This window comes from Paraphaeosphaeria sporulosa (assembly GCF_001642045.1).
Source record: "Paraphaeosphaeria sporulosa strain AP3s5-JAC2a unplaced genomic scaffold CC84scaffold_3, whole genome shotgun sequence".
In the NCBI taxonomy this organism is placed as follows: Eukaryota; Fungi; Ascomycota; class Dothideomycetes; order Pleosporales; family Didymosphaeriaceae; genus Paraphaeosphaeria; species Paraphaeosphaeria sporulosa.
In genome coordinates this window covers 2,006,948-2,021,138 of record NW_017253362.1, presented here as the reverse complement: position 1 = coordinate 2,021,138, position 14,191 = coordinate 2,006,948, and the positions used below count along the sequence as shown (strand labels likewise).

The following is a 14,191-nucleotide window of genomic DNA, read 5'->3' as shown; positions in this document are numbered from 1 at the left end:
TTCAAAGTGTTATGCTTTGCTCAGTTCTTGATCAATTCCCAATTTCAGACGTCCACCGCGCGAGCAACAATGAGCCCATCTGCAATTCTACAGCCGGAAGGAACAGTCACTGCGAAAGATATTTCGGGCGAATACCTGGCGAAGCCAAGCGGAGCCTGTTGTCTCAAAGGTACAATTCACAGAGGGGATCCACGCGGGACGTGGGAGACCATCGCAGACGTCGAGACCTATATCTCTGTCCCACCAAAGTCAAAAGCCAATGGTAATGTTCTTCTGTACTTTCCAGATGTCTGGGGGATGTTTCCGAATGGACTGCTGGTGATGGATGCCTTCGCGGATGCGGGTTATATTGTGTTGGGCTTGGACTATTTCCGTGGGGTACATCTTCCTCCGCAATCGCCACTGCCCAGCTTTGACAGTGCATCTACTGACTCCAGAGTAGGATCCAGTCTGGAAACACCGTAAAAACCGGAATGACCACAGCGATCCGAACTTTGATTACGAGGCCTGGAAGAGGAAGCACATGGCTTTCGCAGATGTTGCTGTCCCCAACTGGGTCTCGGCGGTGGCTTCGCGGTATCGCAAAGACAATCCGAAGACAGGTTTTGCCTGTGTGGGTTACTGTTTTGGTGCTCCTTACGTATGCGATGAGTTGGCAAAAGACACAGTGGCTGCGGGCGCCTTTGCGCATCCAGCTTTCCTGAAAGAGCACCATTTCCGGCAGCTTGAGAGTAAGTCCTCCCGATTCACAATTTCCACGCCTCGATAGCTCAACCGTCGCAGAGCCTCTGTTCTTGTCTTGTGCGGAGAAGGATCATACTTTCGATGTCCCGTCCAGAAGACGAGCGATTGACATCCTTCAAGAAGAGAAGAAGATTTATCATTACCAAGAGTTTGCAGGTGTTGAACATGGGTTCGCTTTGCGCGGAAACCCAGACGATCCGTACCACCGTAAGTCATCCTTCGGATGTATGTGATCGAGAACTGATCATCGGTGAATGCGTAGGGTGGGTAAAAGAACAGAGCCTTTCAGGAATCGTGGGATGGCTTGATTACTGGTTGTCCCAAAAATGAAAGATATTTACATAGAAAGTGTAGCCGTCGTCACTCAGAGTGAGGCCACCGATACAGTCATCATTGAAATAAAATCTTGGAAAAGCTGAAAATGGCATTCAAGGTACCTGCATACATTCAAATCATATGTGATATACACTTCTTTCCATGTGTTTCCGAGGTTCGTTCTGGGGTGCCGTGCAACGAGGTCGCACTCTAAAATGGGCGAGCATGAGCTCGGCAAGAGGTGCTACAAACGGAGCATAGCGGCAACACCACAAAAGCAAAGATGCGCAAACAAGAGAGATGTTCTGTGGGGTAGGGTGGGGTGGCGCCGGGCAATTTCCGTGGACCACGCCCGGCATGGCGATACCTGTGCGACGCAGTAGACGCTCAGTACAGCGAAATATCGAAGCTTCGGTGAGGGAGTATTTATTAACTCAGTCTACTTTGAATCGCCTCATCAGCAATCAACTCCAAGAAAATACTTTCAATTCGAGTCATCACCGGAATCAACCTTTACTCTGAATTAACGAGCCATGGCACCACCAAGAGCATTGGATTTTACTGGCGATGTTGCAATAGTCACAGGTACGTCCAAGGAAATTTGATCAATAGAATCTCGCCGATGATTTATCCATTAGGTGCCGGGTCACGAATGGACGGCGAAATTGGCAACGGTCGGGCGGCTGCGATCTTGTTGGCACGTCACGGGGCCAAGGTGGCTTTGCTCGACTTCAATATTGAGTGGGCGAAAGAAACGAAAAGGATGATTGACGAAGAAGGTGGCGTTTCAGAGGTCATTCAGACAGATGTGACTCAGGAGGAGTCGTGCAAAGCCGCCGTCTGGAAGACTGTCGAGCTTTTCGGTGCAGTGCACATCTTGGTCAACATTGGTGAGTCCTGATCCATTGATGTTAAGTTCTAATTCCAAAAAGGTCAGCTGACAATGCTATCTCAACAGTTGGTGTTGGTGGCGCGATGGGAGACGCAACAGTCGTGAACCTAGACGCATGGGAACGCGACTTTCGCATCAACGTTACTAGCATGATGCTAATGAGCCGCTTCGCCATACCTGAGATGCGCAAGCAAGGACGTGGCTCGATAGTCAACATGTCATCGGTTAGCGGCTGTAAGCGTTATACGAATTCTCTCGAAAAGAGAATCAGAGGATAGATTCTGACGAAATGATGAATCTAGTGCTGGGTGGCAATCCAAGTCTGCTGTACCCGACCACAAAGGGAGCGATTATACAAATGACGCGAGCAATGGCTGCACAGCATGGACAAGAGAACATCCGTGTAAACTGTGTTTGTCCCGGCATGGTATATACGCCCATGACTCGCGGACGCGGGATGACAGACGAGATGAGACAGGCTCGTATCAATCAGAACCTGATGAAAAAAGAGGGCACGGGATGGGATGTAGGTCATGGTATGTTCCCATTCGCTCAATTCAAGTTTACACGGCGATTGATTTAAATGTTCTATAGCAATTCTGTTCCTGTCAAGCAAAGAGGCTGGCTGGATAACTGGCCTCATAATGCCCGTCGATGGTGGTGTAAGTCTTGAACATTCAGAGACTACGACTCGAGAGATCAGCTGACCGTACGTATTTTATAGACAACGGCCGGAAAGGCGGATAGACCGGCGTTGAAGCCTGACACGTTAGCCGAGGCCACGACAGGTATCCAGAATTAGGAAGCATATGTTCGAACAACAGAGGAAAAATTATAGAGACCCTTTGTGGAAAAGTGAAGTCGATGCTCTCTTAAGAGAGACAGGACATTGTTATGGTTCTACAGATTTGTACAGCATAAAAACTAAAAAGGTGGGACGTATCTGAGCCTTCAAATAGATAGACCAATATCTTCATTATCCATCTGAATCTCCGGAAAGCAGTCCAATAGTGCCATGGGGTTGATGTTATGGTCGTTGAAATATGGGTCCATACCGAAGTCGAATTGCGGCTCTAAGCCTAGATACGGAAATGCGGGTATGTAAGGATTGACTGGTGCTCCTCCTGTAGCTACAGATAGCCTTGTGTTGCTGTAAGAATTGTTCACATCTCTCGATGGCAAGTTGTCTTGCTGAGGTGGCACGCGACTGAGACCCTTGATGATGATTTTCAGGCTTCGTTCGAGCAAGGGACAACGACGTGTTCCGGACTGAAGAGCGCGAATGAAGGTCCGGAGGACTGGATGGGCTGCTCCCTGGCCACTACTCTTGGCATCTTCAAGTATAGCTGACGCGCCCGTATAGATGCAGTATCCCATGAGGTAGGTGATGTTCTCCAGGCCAAATGTCGACTCAAGGAGAAGGACCAACTTTTCGATTCCTTCGGCTGCCAAAATACATACTTGGTAATGTGTAGAGACTGACCAAAACGGGCGATAAGCCAGTATCATCGTTGTGTAGTAAAGCATGCTGCGGATTATTTAGCCATAGTGCCTCGTAAAATTCAAATAATGTGAAGGTCTTGTAGAAAGCTTACTTTTGTGAAATGATGTGCGGCGGGGGACACACTGACGGAAGATTGTCCGGATCGTATCGTAGATGGGCCGGAGACTCTACTCGCCAGAGATCAAGGCGCATCTTGATGTTTCGTAGTGCAGCTTCAGTGATTGTGCGGCTCTTGCGAGAGTAGAGTTGAAGTATGATGTCGTTTATTATGATCGAGAGTTTGCAGGAGTTTGCAAAACATGAAACAGCATGACTCTTGCGGTCTGGATACTGGTTCTGTGCTAATCTTGTGAGGTCGAGCGAATCGCCATGATAGGGCGACCACTCTTCAAGTTCCATTGCATCATCAATTACTAGGGAATTGTAGGATTAGTTGATTAGTTCTGAAGAGTAATAAGAGAGTGACATGCCAATGTCCTGGGTGCTATGGTGCGGCAGCTCCGTGATAGCAGGTAGTCTTCCGGCATATAAGCTTGTCGCTCTAGAAGAATATAATTAGTCTTGAACTTGCTATTATCTTCATCATAGAGACTTACTTGTCCCAGAAATAGCAACTCCAAAACAATCTTTTCCTGATCTCGAGATCAACGGGTCCCAGTCCTCTTACATTGGGCCCTATGTATTCCAGGCCGAGATCGCTCGCCATGCGGAAAGCGATGCCGCTATAGTTCCATGCTTGCGACATGGAGCCGTGCGCGAGCTCTCTCGCGCTAAGCTGTAAAAGCGCTTGCACTGTAGGTATAGAGCTAGGCTGCTGTATGGCTGTTCCTAATAGATGACGCACGCGTGATAGCAAGATATTGGCGTAGTTTCCCTCCTCATATCTTGCGGCATGCGCACACATAACTGTGAGAAGAAACTCCGAGTAGTAACGACCGCTTGTAGCCATGTCACGGATGAATGCAGGGCGATATACGTACATAAACATAGGCGATACCCATATCCAGTTCATGTGTAAAAGCTTAGCAACAATGGGGCGCGGAATCCCGGTTTGCAATGATGCATTCCCCAGGGCATAGTCTTCCCATATTTTTGATTCTTGGGCGTGTTCCACCAGAGCGGACAAGACTTCTGATCTTGAAGAAGTTCCAGGCGACGCAGTTGAAACTTCGCCAAGCGGAACTTCCCGTTGTAGCTGAGGCGGATCGTGCACCGCTGACGTAGGTCCGTAGTAACGAATCTCGCCATTCTTATCAACACTCAAGTCGGGCAGAACGTCTTCGGTTGAGACTTCTGATTCGGGCACTGGTGTTTCTGCATGATGGTTCCTTGTCTGAGACATGGATGACACCCTGACTGGAATTGGTGGCCCCGCACCCGAAGGCTCGTGGTCTTGAGGAGAGGATTCCGGACGAACAAGGTTTTCTTCGCGTGGCGAACGAGTGCTATGAGAACGAAGTTCCGCGATAGTTCGTTCGGCTTCCTGCAGTCGCTCCATCATGGCCATCACTTGCGACATAGGCGGAGCTTTATCGTAGCGACAGTTGTCATCGTATATTTCGCACGTCTTGCAGCGTGGTAAACCACCACCGCATCGCACCTGAAGAAATCGTGAACAGGCCTTTCAATAGCATCAAATGCGGTTCAAGGAGAGACGCTACCTTGCGAATCCTGCAATTTGCGCATGTCAGGCCTCTATACTGACGCTTGTCTCGTCGGGATTTGGAAGTCCTAGGTCCAGTTCCATTGAGCTGAGCCTCTGTTGGGACATGATCTTGTATGGAGCTCATGCTGCCTGCCTCGATGATTCTTGTAGAATCTCGTGAACGAGACCCCAGGACACCATCCATTTCAGGGAGTCCAATGCGTCGCGCTAAATGATCCCCACGCCCGTGTGTCACTGCGAGTAAGGTTAAGATGCATGATGCGGGGAAATGACTCATAACTCATTCCCTCTCGGCCATTATCCGCGGTGAGAATCCGGTGAGGGGTAACCAAGCTAAAAAACTTGCCGAAATAATGGTTCTATGAACATTGACTGGTTTGCCCCGACGAGCTTTTCAGCTGATGTTGACTCAGTCGCTCTTTGCAACATTGAATGGAAACCCAACAACCGCGTCCGAAACTGCGGCAATTTGAATACCTTCTGCTTCCAATCGGACCATACCCAGGTCACCAGTCTCGCCGATACGATACACAAACTTCACAGCGCTTGCCTTTCCTTCATACAACTTTCTCAGTCCTGTCAACACGCCATGTAGACCTCCAGGCACAACCTCAAAAGGATGACCGACCAGTCGCTGCTCTTGCAACAACCATGACGTATATCTTGACCACACATATCCAAACTCCTTATGCACATTGAATAGCTTTGGTGCAGCTGTATTTATCGCAGTAACGGCTTTTGGGTACCGATATGCCTCTTTGTCTTTCGCGAATAGTTTAGGTGGGAGAAGCGTAGAGACCACGCCAATATCTGGATCAATGATACGCAGTGTCGCTTCTAGCGACCCATTTTCTGAAATGGCATCGAAGACTTTTGGCAGCTTGGCTGGTAGACCTTCTTTCTTAAGGATTTCCTCAATGGAGGCAACCAGCCTATCTTCGCCATTGCGGTAATCTACCACATAATCTACTAAGGTTTTCGCGAACTCTTCAGCCCGACCGGCGACGCCAATGATGGGCCCGACACCAGACAGACGTGCAAGCTTCGCAGCGAAAGCTCCACAGGCCGATGTAACCCCATAGATTAGGAGAGGTTCTCTTCTCATCAAGCTTTCCACTGGCAGAGTCTCTTGAATGAACGGCAGTGGCAATTTCAGGTCAACGAAGAGCGCGAGCGCTGCGGTTTGCGATGCGAGGGGTATTGTCGCAGCCTCCTCAAATGACAGAGACTCAGGTATGTGGAACGCCATATGTTCTGGTGCGACTGCGTACTCTGCGAAGCTTCCGTGAGGGTGACCTGAACGGTGGTAGGCAGCTACTCGGTCACCGATTCTGAAAGCCTTCACGAGAGCTCCAATAGCGTGAACGAAACCAGCCATATCGTCGCCGCTGTTGTGAGGGTGATTATTCCTGCATTTGTCAACACAATATTTCGAGAGATGACTGGAAATGTTATTTAGACGAGTCTCACCAATTCGGCATTTTCCAATCTTTGGGATTGGTGCCGGCCACTATCACTTTTATAACGACCTCACCATCTGCAGGAATTGGGATTGGTGATTCGATGACCTCAACGGCCTCGATGGATGGCTGAACAATGGCTTCCTTCATTCTCGTAAAGATTTGAATCCACAATACTTGGTACGATCTTAGAGTCATACAGGGACTTATAACGCCATGGGTAGGAAGACACGGGACGCTGGTTCAAATCCATCGTAAGCGCGCAAGGTGGGTAGATCCACGGAGCTCCGGTTCGACGCTGGATCGTATTCTGAGTTTGCTTTGCAATTGATTGGCGTCAGCTTTGATTGTATGCTTATTTCGTGTAGAGTTGTTTCAATGCATGAAGGTCACTCGAGCTGACAAATGCAAGAGAAGTGTTGGATGCCTTTTGGGGGCAGGTACGCTAGCCTCTTGAGAAGGAACATCCGCGGACGTCCGCTTTCCTCCCCCGAAAGCCGATCAATCTTGTCTCTACCAATACAACATGCGCTTGCTCCCACCTCCTCGAAATGCCTAAAAGTAGGGTACGGGCGGATCCTGTGTCGTGCGAATCTTGCCGCACAAAAAAATTGAAATGCAGCCGCGTCCAGCCATGCTCGAACTGTTCTGCTCGAGGCATCGCCTGCAGGTTCCTCGTGCCTCCATCTAGAAAAACATCAGCAGCTCAGGGTGACGTTTTGCTTGGATCACGCATTGAGCGACTCGAGTTAGTTGTCTCCAGCTTGCAGCAGCAACTACGCAAGGACAATGAACCTACAAATACTTCGTTAGCGACGGGCAGCCTTGCTCACACAGGCTATCCTAGCCGTGCTACCATTGATCAAGGTATTGAAGATGTTGTGTATCTGGAGAATATCGGAACCAGGGATGACACACTTGTGAGTATATCAAAGCCACACATTCTATAGTATCGTCGTATGGACGCTAAGTCTAATAAGCTCTGCGACATGTCTGATTCACTGGCGTACGAAGTCAGAAGTACATCAGATATTCTTGCATTATCAGGACAAGAGCAACAGTTCTCTCGCAATGTGATAAGGCTTCCGCCTTTCAGCACGGCCAGTGTCTTGTTGCATACGTACGAGACCAAGATATCATCCATATGCCCCATAGTGCATATTCCGACGGTTCGTTCACTTCTTAGGACATCTTATTTCCGACTGAACAACTCTGCTATCATTTCACCCAGCAGTATTGCAGTACTGTTAGCTGTCTTTGCTCTCGGAGCGTTCTTTGGCGATACTTCGTCTACCTCCGAAGTTGCCGCGACTGAGGCGGACGGAATCGCACTTTCGAAAGCTTTCAGCAGGCATGCTTTAGATCTACTAGATCAGTCGCGCCGCACGAGTTCTGGCACGCTGGAAGACGTACAAGCGCACATTCTGATGTCGCTGGCGCTCTCGCATATTGATGGCTTCTCGGCTAGAAGCAGGATGTTATTTTCGTCAGCCTTGTCCTTGGCCCGAGATTTGCGCTTGCACAGATTGGATGAAAGCGAGGCGCCCAAAGCCGCCCCTCGCAATGCACGGGATCTAATCGATGAGGAGTTCAAACGAAGAGTCTTCTGGTATCTGGCTTCAGAGGACTGGTAAGCAGATCGCTCTAGGCTTGAGACAAGATGCCTCTGACAACTATAAGGCTGCAATCAACCATATCTGGACCACAAGAGGGCATGTATTGGATCCAGCAAGGCCACATCAAAGTGAAACTACCTCGAGACTGTACAGACGATGAACTCTCGCTAGGCGATACAAGCGGTAGCACGTTTGAAGAAGCCCCTTCCCATGTAATGGTATTTCTCGAAAGGATTCGTCTGGCGCGCATCTGCTGCGAGATCGCAGATAATTTGCCATTGGAAACCGTCGCGCTTCTGCAGATGCCATACGAACGCATTATTGCCCTAGACCAAAAGCTTGAGCAGTTTCTTGCGACCCTGCCGCCTGTCCTGCAATACAACTGTACGAACGATCACATTCTCGAGTCCATGTACCCACAGCTACCTTCCTGGCGCTATTGCATCGCCAAGGCTGCCCTTTCCAGACGATGGAAGTTGAATCAGCCATTTCTCTTGCGACAAAACCTGGACCCACGGTACGCGTACTCTCGACGAGCATGTGTGGAGTCTGCGCATGCAGTTATAGCTGGCTATACGAGCCTCTTCACTTGCAATGTGACATCAACACTGCTCACGAGGATGGGAATCGCGATCCATTTCACCCATCTCGCGTTGAGCATCTTGATCATGGACCTGTGCTTCAATCAACCGCAAAGAGACGTTACTCGTATCAAAGGGGGCATCGAAGCTGCGTTCAAGATCTTCGGCAACGCAAGAACTGTGTCTCCTCTCTTGGCAAAGTCCCTTGCATCGCTGAAAGCGGTGCTACAGCGGTATAATATCGACCTTGCCGATGCATCCCCTCCCAATGTCGGTGTCCAAATTAGTAACGGTGATGATGCAGAGCACAGTACTTCCGACGCTACCATTCAAGAGCTATCAAACACTCATGACCAAAGCCGCTACCAGGATGTACGTACGGATACAACATTTGATGCTTTCTGGGATATCGCAATGCAAAATGACGGTGGTATAGATCTCAATGAGTGGGACCATCTATTCTCCACTCTCGACACCCGTCCTATCTAAAGTCCCTCAACTGTGAATTCGCCAAAATCTCGGCTTGACTATGCTATCAAGTTACTCCTCTAGGGCTGCCACAGCAGCAGATCAAATGCATGCCACAATCGATTGGGATCACCATCGTAACAATACAGCGCCAGAAATAGAATAAAGCGTTGAATGTGACGTCACGCGGTTCATCGCCCAATACGCCACATCCGTGCGGCTCCCAGACCCTGCATTCGATCAGGTCCGCAAAATGTGGAGTATCGCGCATATCATGGCACCGTAGCTTCGCGGTGTTTCGAGCGAAGCGCACCAAAGTCCACCGAGGTACTATTTATTGACAGCAAGTTACCCCCAATTACCTCATTACCTTGCCACGATTGTGGCTCGGGGACCTGCGTACAGAGCACAACGTTCTGATCGACACTCTTCGGCCCGGCTCAAGTATCGATTTCATGCGTCGCTATCGCGGATTCGACCGCATTCCCGGGCACGGCGGTCCCGTGCGAATATCTCGGAAACATGCTTCACCGCTGTGCGAAGTCGCACCTTCCCTTTACTCTATATCGATTCTTGGTCTTTTAGGACGTGTCGCTAGTGCGAATCTTCTATATACACGGCCATTATCTATTGAAACGCACCAGAACCGGCGCGAAAGGGACTGCCCGCGGAATAATTGTTCCTTGAACCAGGTCTGACCGCGGTAGACCCTTGCCGTTGCTGTAGAGAAGCTTGTGTTTTGAAACGTGGCGATGGTCTTAGCCTCACCGTTCGATTCGCCAATGCGACTTTAGACTATTGACAGCTTGGCGGGTTTGTGGGGACAGGGAGGTCGCGGAAGGAAGTATTTGCCCGATAGGTGACGTCGATGCATAGGGTGAGGCGCAACATGGGTATTGTTGGCTTTAATAAAGGAGCATCTCAAGTATATATACAGGGAGCGGATGCACACTGAAGTCCATCATCATTCAAGCAATCAGTCACATCATCTCCTCTGCTCTTCCCACTCAACCTATACTCGAACTCCATACCACACGAAAGCGTTTCCAAGGCCAAAATGCAGTTCCTCACCGCCGCAACCCTCTTCGCCGCCGCGCTCGCCGCGCCCGCACCCCAGACCTCAGACTGCCCCAACCCAGCACACTGCGGCGGCTCTGCCCCGGACCCATCCACCTACGACAACGTCGACATCACCGACTTCTATCTGCGCAAGAACCCAGGCATCCAGAATGCCGGCTTCACGCTCTCCGGCAACAACGGCACCGTCCAGTGCGAGATTGGCGCCGTCGAGAGTCTGCCGTCCGCCGTTGAGGTTTGCGGCGACAGCAAGTACCGCTTCGGCTTGATCGAGGCGACCAGCACCGGCGCTGAGGTCGGCCTCCGGCTGTACCGCGAGACAGGACCTGCTGTCGGATTGACGGGCGAAGGCGACGTGCCTACGTACTGCCACGCTGGTGGTGCAGGAGCGGAGGACTTTGTGTGCCAGCAGGTCTCCGCTCTTACGATTGTCATCTCGTAGTGGTGAAAGAGAAGGATGCAAAGAGGAAATGGCTCACCCGCTTGTATAGTCACTGCCACAAATAATGAATAATGTCTCCAGTCATGCTAGATCTTGCTGCTATTTCACGTGAAGCAACCAGTACGGCCGTCGATAATAGTTTTCGCCGTGTTTCTGATCTGAGATGCGTATCCGCCCTTCGCGTCGCTCCGCTCGGCTTTCAGCCACCCTGTATGGCTCAATCCAGCTCGCACGGGTGGCGCAGATAGCACCTCGTGGATAACTGGCATCCCCTGCAGCGCCTGGCTACACTAGCCCAGTAAAACTTCTGATATCTTTTGAATGATATTGAGCTCAAAGATGCAACAGCCAACGGGCGTCGTGAGTCAGCCCTGACCAGGCTATTGCTTGGTTCGAAAAGCGGCATGCTGGGCGATTTTTGACTAGAGATATATTTCCCTGAGATTCATCGGGATAAACTCTGCTCAATCTCGGTCGTCCACCCTGGGCCGCTTACTTTCACGATTGGTGTCCTCGCCAAATCGCTTTCTCTCGCCCAGTGGTCGTGCGTTCGCACCCGTTGCGCCTTCATCGCGGTCGCGGCCGCTGTAGCCATCCGAGCGGAAGCGCTCATCTAGGTCGTAGTCGCCCTTGTCTCTCGGCCTCCTTGTGTCGCCAAAGTCACCCCATTTGCCCGTGTCCTCCGTCTTCATGTCCCTGTACCGCGTCCTGCCCTTCTTGCCCAGCTTTGTCATATCACGGATCTGCATGTACTCAGGCAGCACCTGGCGATCTGTCTGATCCTCGAACCGCGCGCCCATGAGATTGCGCTTGTCAAGTCCCAGCTCTGCGAGATCCTCTTGGAAGAATGCGCCCTTGTGAAAGTACTTTTGCATGAACTGCATCTGCCCACGGTCCCCGCGCTCTTCCTTCTGCTTTTCGAGGTATTCGCGATCTTCCGCGTCTCTCTCCGCCTCGGTTAGGTTCCGCCGCCGTTCGATCTCTGCGCGCTCTGCTTCGGCTTCTTCGATGGCGAGTCGCTCGCGCTTGATGCGTTTGAATTCGCGGAGTCTCCACGCAGCGTATTCGGCCTCCGGGTCGAGGTTGTCAGTGTCGTCGACGGCGTTAATGTCGGCTTCCTCCACATCGTCGTCCCAGTCCTTCTTGCCTGCTGCCTTTGCCGCTGCGCGCTGCTCGATCTGTTCCTGGACGAGCGCCCGCGTCTGTTCTTGCCGCCGCTGCTCCTCTTCGGCTGCTATTTCCTCTGCTGTCTTAACGTGCGTAGCTACCTTGTCGCGCTGGCCTTTCTTCAGGAAGACAGGCCGCATCAGCTTTTTCGGTGCTTCTTCCTCACTGCTTGACTCCTCTTCCGAGCTTTCCTCGTCGCTGCTGCTACCACTACCGCTACCGCTGCCACTTCCACTTCCACTTCCACTGCCATCGCCTGCCTCCTCTCCCTCGCTCTCCGTCTCGAATTCATCCTCGAGATGCTTGAGGTCTTCTTTGGGCTTCTTCCGCGCTGCGAGCTGTGATTTGAGCGCCGCCTTGGGGAATGACGAGGCGAGAGGAGCTGGTTTCGGCTTTACGAACGGCTTCGGTTTCTGCTCTTCTTGCTCCGATTCGGATTCGTCGCTGCTGCCGCGTTCTGCAACCTCGGCGGCGGCGGGTTTTCCGGCGAAGTGGCGTGTGCGCACTGGCTGCGCCGTGAGTTTCTTTGCTTTCTGCGGCGGCATGGCAACTGCTGGAAGGTCAGGGTCGGCGGGTTGGGAGCCAAGAGCAGCTGCAGCAATGATGCCAAAAGTTCGCGAACGCGATGCCGCGGTCCAACTAGCGCCTTGGCACAGCGGCCGCTGTCACCACAACTCCAGTAGGCAGCTTGGTATCTTCCCTCGGCCCCCACTTCCATCATTTCCCAACTCGCACAACTCCAAGGCAAAATTCTCTGTAGTCTACATTACTAATACTGATCCCGGAAACCACGTGTTCTTCCATTCATAGCGTCATTCGCAAAGCTGATATCTATAACAGTAAACCGACCATTCCGATGAACTCCTGCCGAAGATCCCAGCCCCTCTGGGCCAGTATAGACAAATACTGTAATTATTTACTACTTTCCTTCGAGACGCACTAATGCGCCGAGCTGAGCCCTACAGCAAGGATTGTAGGGAAATGAGCTTGGCGAATCTTTGATCGGAAATCTTAACAGAATCGAAAGTAGTGCAGATAGAGAAACTGCGGCGGCTAGGCCAGCTCGATAAGTACTTTCGTGCTGAACTTATGTTTTGTACAAAGTCATGACAATGTTCACGTGGGTCTCATTGTTTGCTACTAGAGTGACGTGAAAAACTGCCAGCTACTGTGGCGAGCACCTTCTTAGGTTTTACACTCGCGTGATATTGAGTGACATTCTGGAGATAGATCCATCTTTCTTGTCTAAGCACTCGACTGATTCATTTGAGATTCTTGTGTGGCCAGCCTGTAATATTATTCGTTTCATGCACAGGTCGTGACTCTTATGCAAGCAAGTATCACAATATCTGCTCAAGAATACCAGCTCTTGGAAGAGGGACATCGCAAGTGGATGCTGCTGAGGGGGCCAAGGCGAGTACCCAGATACTGCCCACATCACAAGTATAGACTTTGAGATCGGTGATATCTCCGTGAATTGGTACATGATAAGAGTCACATGAACCGTCGACCAACTAATGGTCAATAGGGAACGCTTGCTGTCGCATTCGTCACGATCAAATGACAGCCATTATCCATGTTCCCACATAATTATGCCCTCATCCTCGCTGTAATTCCTGTGAGATAGAAACAGAGTGGTGCTGCTCTAGCGTGGCAATCGTGGATTGGTGATAGCGAAGAACCTTGTGTTGGATCATTAGGGTGGTCTGGCATAACGGTAGAGCAAATCTACTTACTAGCAGTCGGAGAAGGCGTTCTTACGCAAGCAGCAGGCGCGGTAAACCTTGGGGATGGGGCTCTTGCAATCCTTGCTGCGCCACGTTCCTGCAGCCTCCCCGAAGCAGCAGGAGTAAGACTCGTCCCAGGCGATCTCCTGGCTCGGAGGAGAGCCACTGTGGAACCAGCACTTGCCTGTGAGGTAACCCAGTTAAGAAGAGCAAAGAGCGGAGATGAGAAGCAAAGGATGCATGTCCAAGTGAGACATGGAAGATTCGTGCTGGGATATCATCTTACAGGACATAGCCGTAGCGGCGAGGAGGAAGACAAGAGTGTTGGTGAATTGCATTGTCGCTGTTTGACTGTGAATTGTTCTGGTAGATGTGTAGGGCCCGTATGCGTTTTGAAGAAGTCGTTCGGTCGAGTGTATGAGCGAGAGAGAGAGTCGTTCCGAAAGTTTTATACGTGCGTAGAACTGAGGGAATCTACTAGCGACTCAGCCCAATGGTATGAGCGTTTGTAAGGTGAACGAAGTAATACGCA

At 50.8% G+C, this 14,191-nt stretch overlaps 7 protein-coding genes across 7 annotated transcripts; 3 read left to right on the top strand and 4 right to left on the bottom strand.

Annotated features, from left to right (window-relative positions):
- Nucleotides 1-69: 69 nt before the first annotated feature.
- On the top strand, nucleotides 70-2,658 carry CC84DRAFT_1086091 (NAD(P)-binding protein; the record flags this gene model as incomplete). Its single annotated transcript, XM_018174139.1, has 9 exons — nucleotides 70-378; nucleotides 443-731; nucleotides 784-973; nucleotides 1,440-1,552; nucleotides 1,591-1,644; nucleotides 1,698-1,949; nucleotides 2,018-2,185; nucleotides 2,254-2,487; nucleotides 2,546-2,658. The coding sequence occupies 9 exons, from the start codon at nucleotides 70-72 to the stop codon at nucleotides 2,656-2,658; spliced, it is 1,722 nt and encodes a 573-aa protein (XP_018038950.1).
- A 244-nt stretch (nucleotides 2,659-2,902) lies between these two features.
- Nucleotides 2,903-4,404, bottom strand: CC84DRAFT_1185402 (uncharacterized protein; the record flags this gene model as incomplete). Its single annotated transcript, XM_018180802.1, has 4 exons — nucleotides 2,903-3,479; nucleotides 3,547-3,868; nucleotides 3,922-3,932; nucleotides 4,052-4,404. 4 exons carry the CDS (start codon nucleotides 4,402-4,404, stop codon nucleotides 2,903-2,905), a joined length of 1,263 nt encoding a protein of 420 aa, XP_018038949.1.
- Nucleotides 4,405-5,598: 1,194 nt separating this feature from the next.
- Nucleotides 5,599-6,970, bottom strand: CC84DRAFT_1203923 (GroES-like protein; the record flags this gene model as incomplete). Its single annotated transcript, XM_018181863.1, has 2 exons — nucleotides 6,592-6,970; nucleotides 5,599-6,530 (listed from the first exon to the last, which is right to left on the bottom strand). Coding segments are annotated over exons 1-2 (1,119 nt in total), but the record flags the coding sequence as incomplete, so codon positions are not given.
- Nucleotides 6,971-7,570: 600 nt separating this feature from the next.
- CC84DRAFT_1215065 (uncharacterized protein) lies at nucleotides 7,571-9,267 on the top strand (the record flags this gene model as incomplete). The annotated part of the gene is made up of 2 exons (XM_018182694.1): nucleotides 7,571-8,211; nucleotides 8,262-9,267. The coding sequence occupies 2 exons, from the start codon at nucleotides 7,571-7,573 to the stop codon at nucleotides 9,265-9,267; spliced, it is 1,647 nt and encodes a 548-aa protein (XP_018038947.1).
- Nucleotides 9,268-10,124: 857 nt separating this feature from the next.
- Nucleotides 10,125-10,817, top strand: CC84DRAFT_583624 (uncharacterized protein). The gene has a single exon (XM_018186767.1). It carries the CDS (start codon nucleotides 10,304-10,306, stop codon nucleotides 10,763-10,765), a length of 462 nt encoding a protein of 153 aa, XP_018038946.1. The 5' UTR covers nucleotides 10,125-10,303; the 3' UTR covers nucleotides 10,766-10,817.
- Nucleotides 10,818-10,993: 176 nt separating this feature from the next.
- On the bottom strand, nucleotides 10,994-12,579 carry CC84DRAFT_583628 (uncharacterized protein). Its single transcript, XM_018186768.1, has one exon. The coding sequence runs from the start codon at nucleotides 12,475-12,477 to the stop codon at nucleotides 11,230-11,232; it is 1,248 nt and encodes a 415-aa protein (XP_018038945.1). The 5' UTR covers nucleotides 12,478-12,579; the 3' UTR covers nucleotides 10,994-11,229.
- Nucleotides 12,580-13,522: 943 nt separating this feature from the next.
- CC84DRAFT_1174036 (uncharacterized protein) lies at nucleotides 13,523-13,997 on the bottom strand (the record flags this gene model as incomplete). The annotated part of the gene is made up of 3 exons (XM_018180070.1): nucleotides 13,523-13,638; nucleotides 13,694-13,843; nucleotides 13,946-13,997. 3 exons carry the CDS (start codon nucleotides 13,995-13,997, stop codon nucleotides 13,523-13,525), a joined length of 318 nt encoding a protein of 105 aa, XP_018038944.1.
- Between the last annotated feature and the right edge of the window lie 194 nt (nucleotides 13,998-14,191).

What these genes read in the sequence shown, in the direction of transcription:
- CC84DRAFT_583624 (XM_018186767.1), top strand. Translation starts at nt 10,304, where the DNA reads ATGCAGTTCCTCACCGCCGCAACCCTCTTCGCCGCCGCGCTCGCCGCG.
- CC84DRAFT_583628 (XM_018186768.1), bottom strand. Translation starts at nt 12,477, where the DNA reads ATGCCGCCGCAGAAAGCAAAGAAACTCACGGCGCAGCCAGTGCGCACA.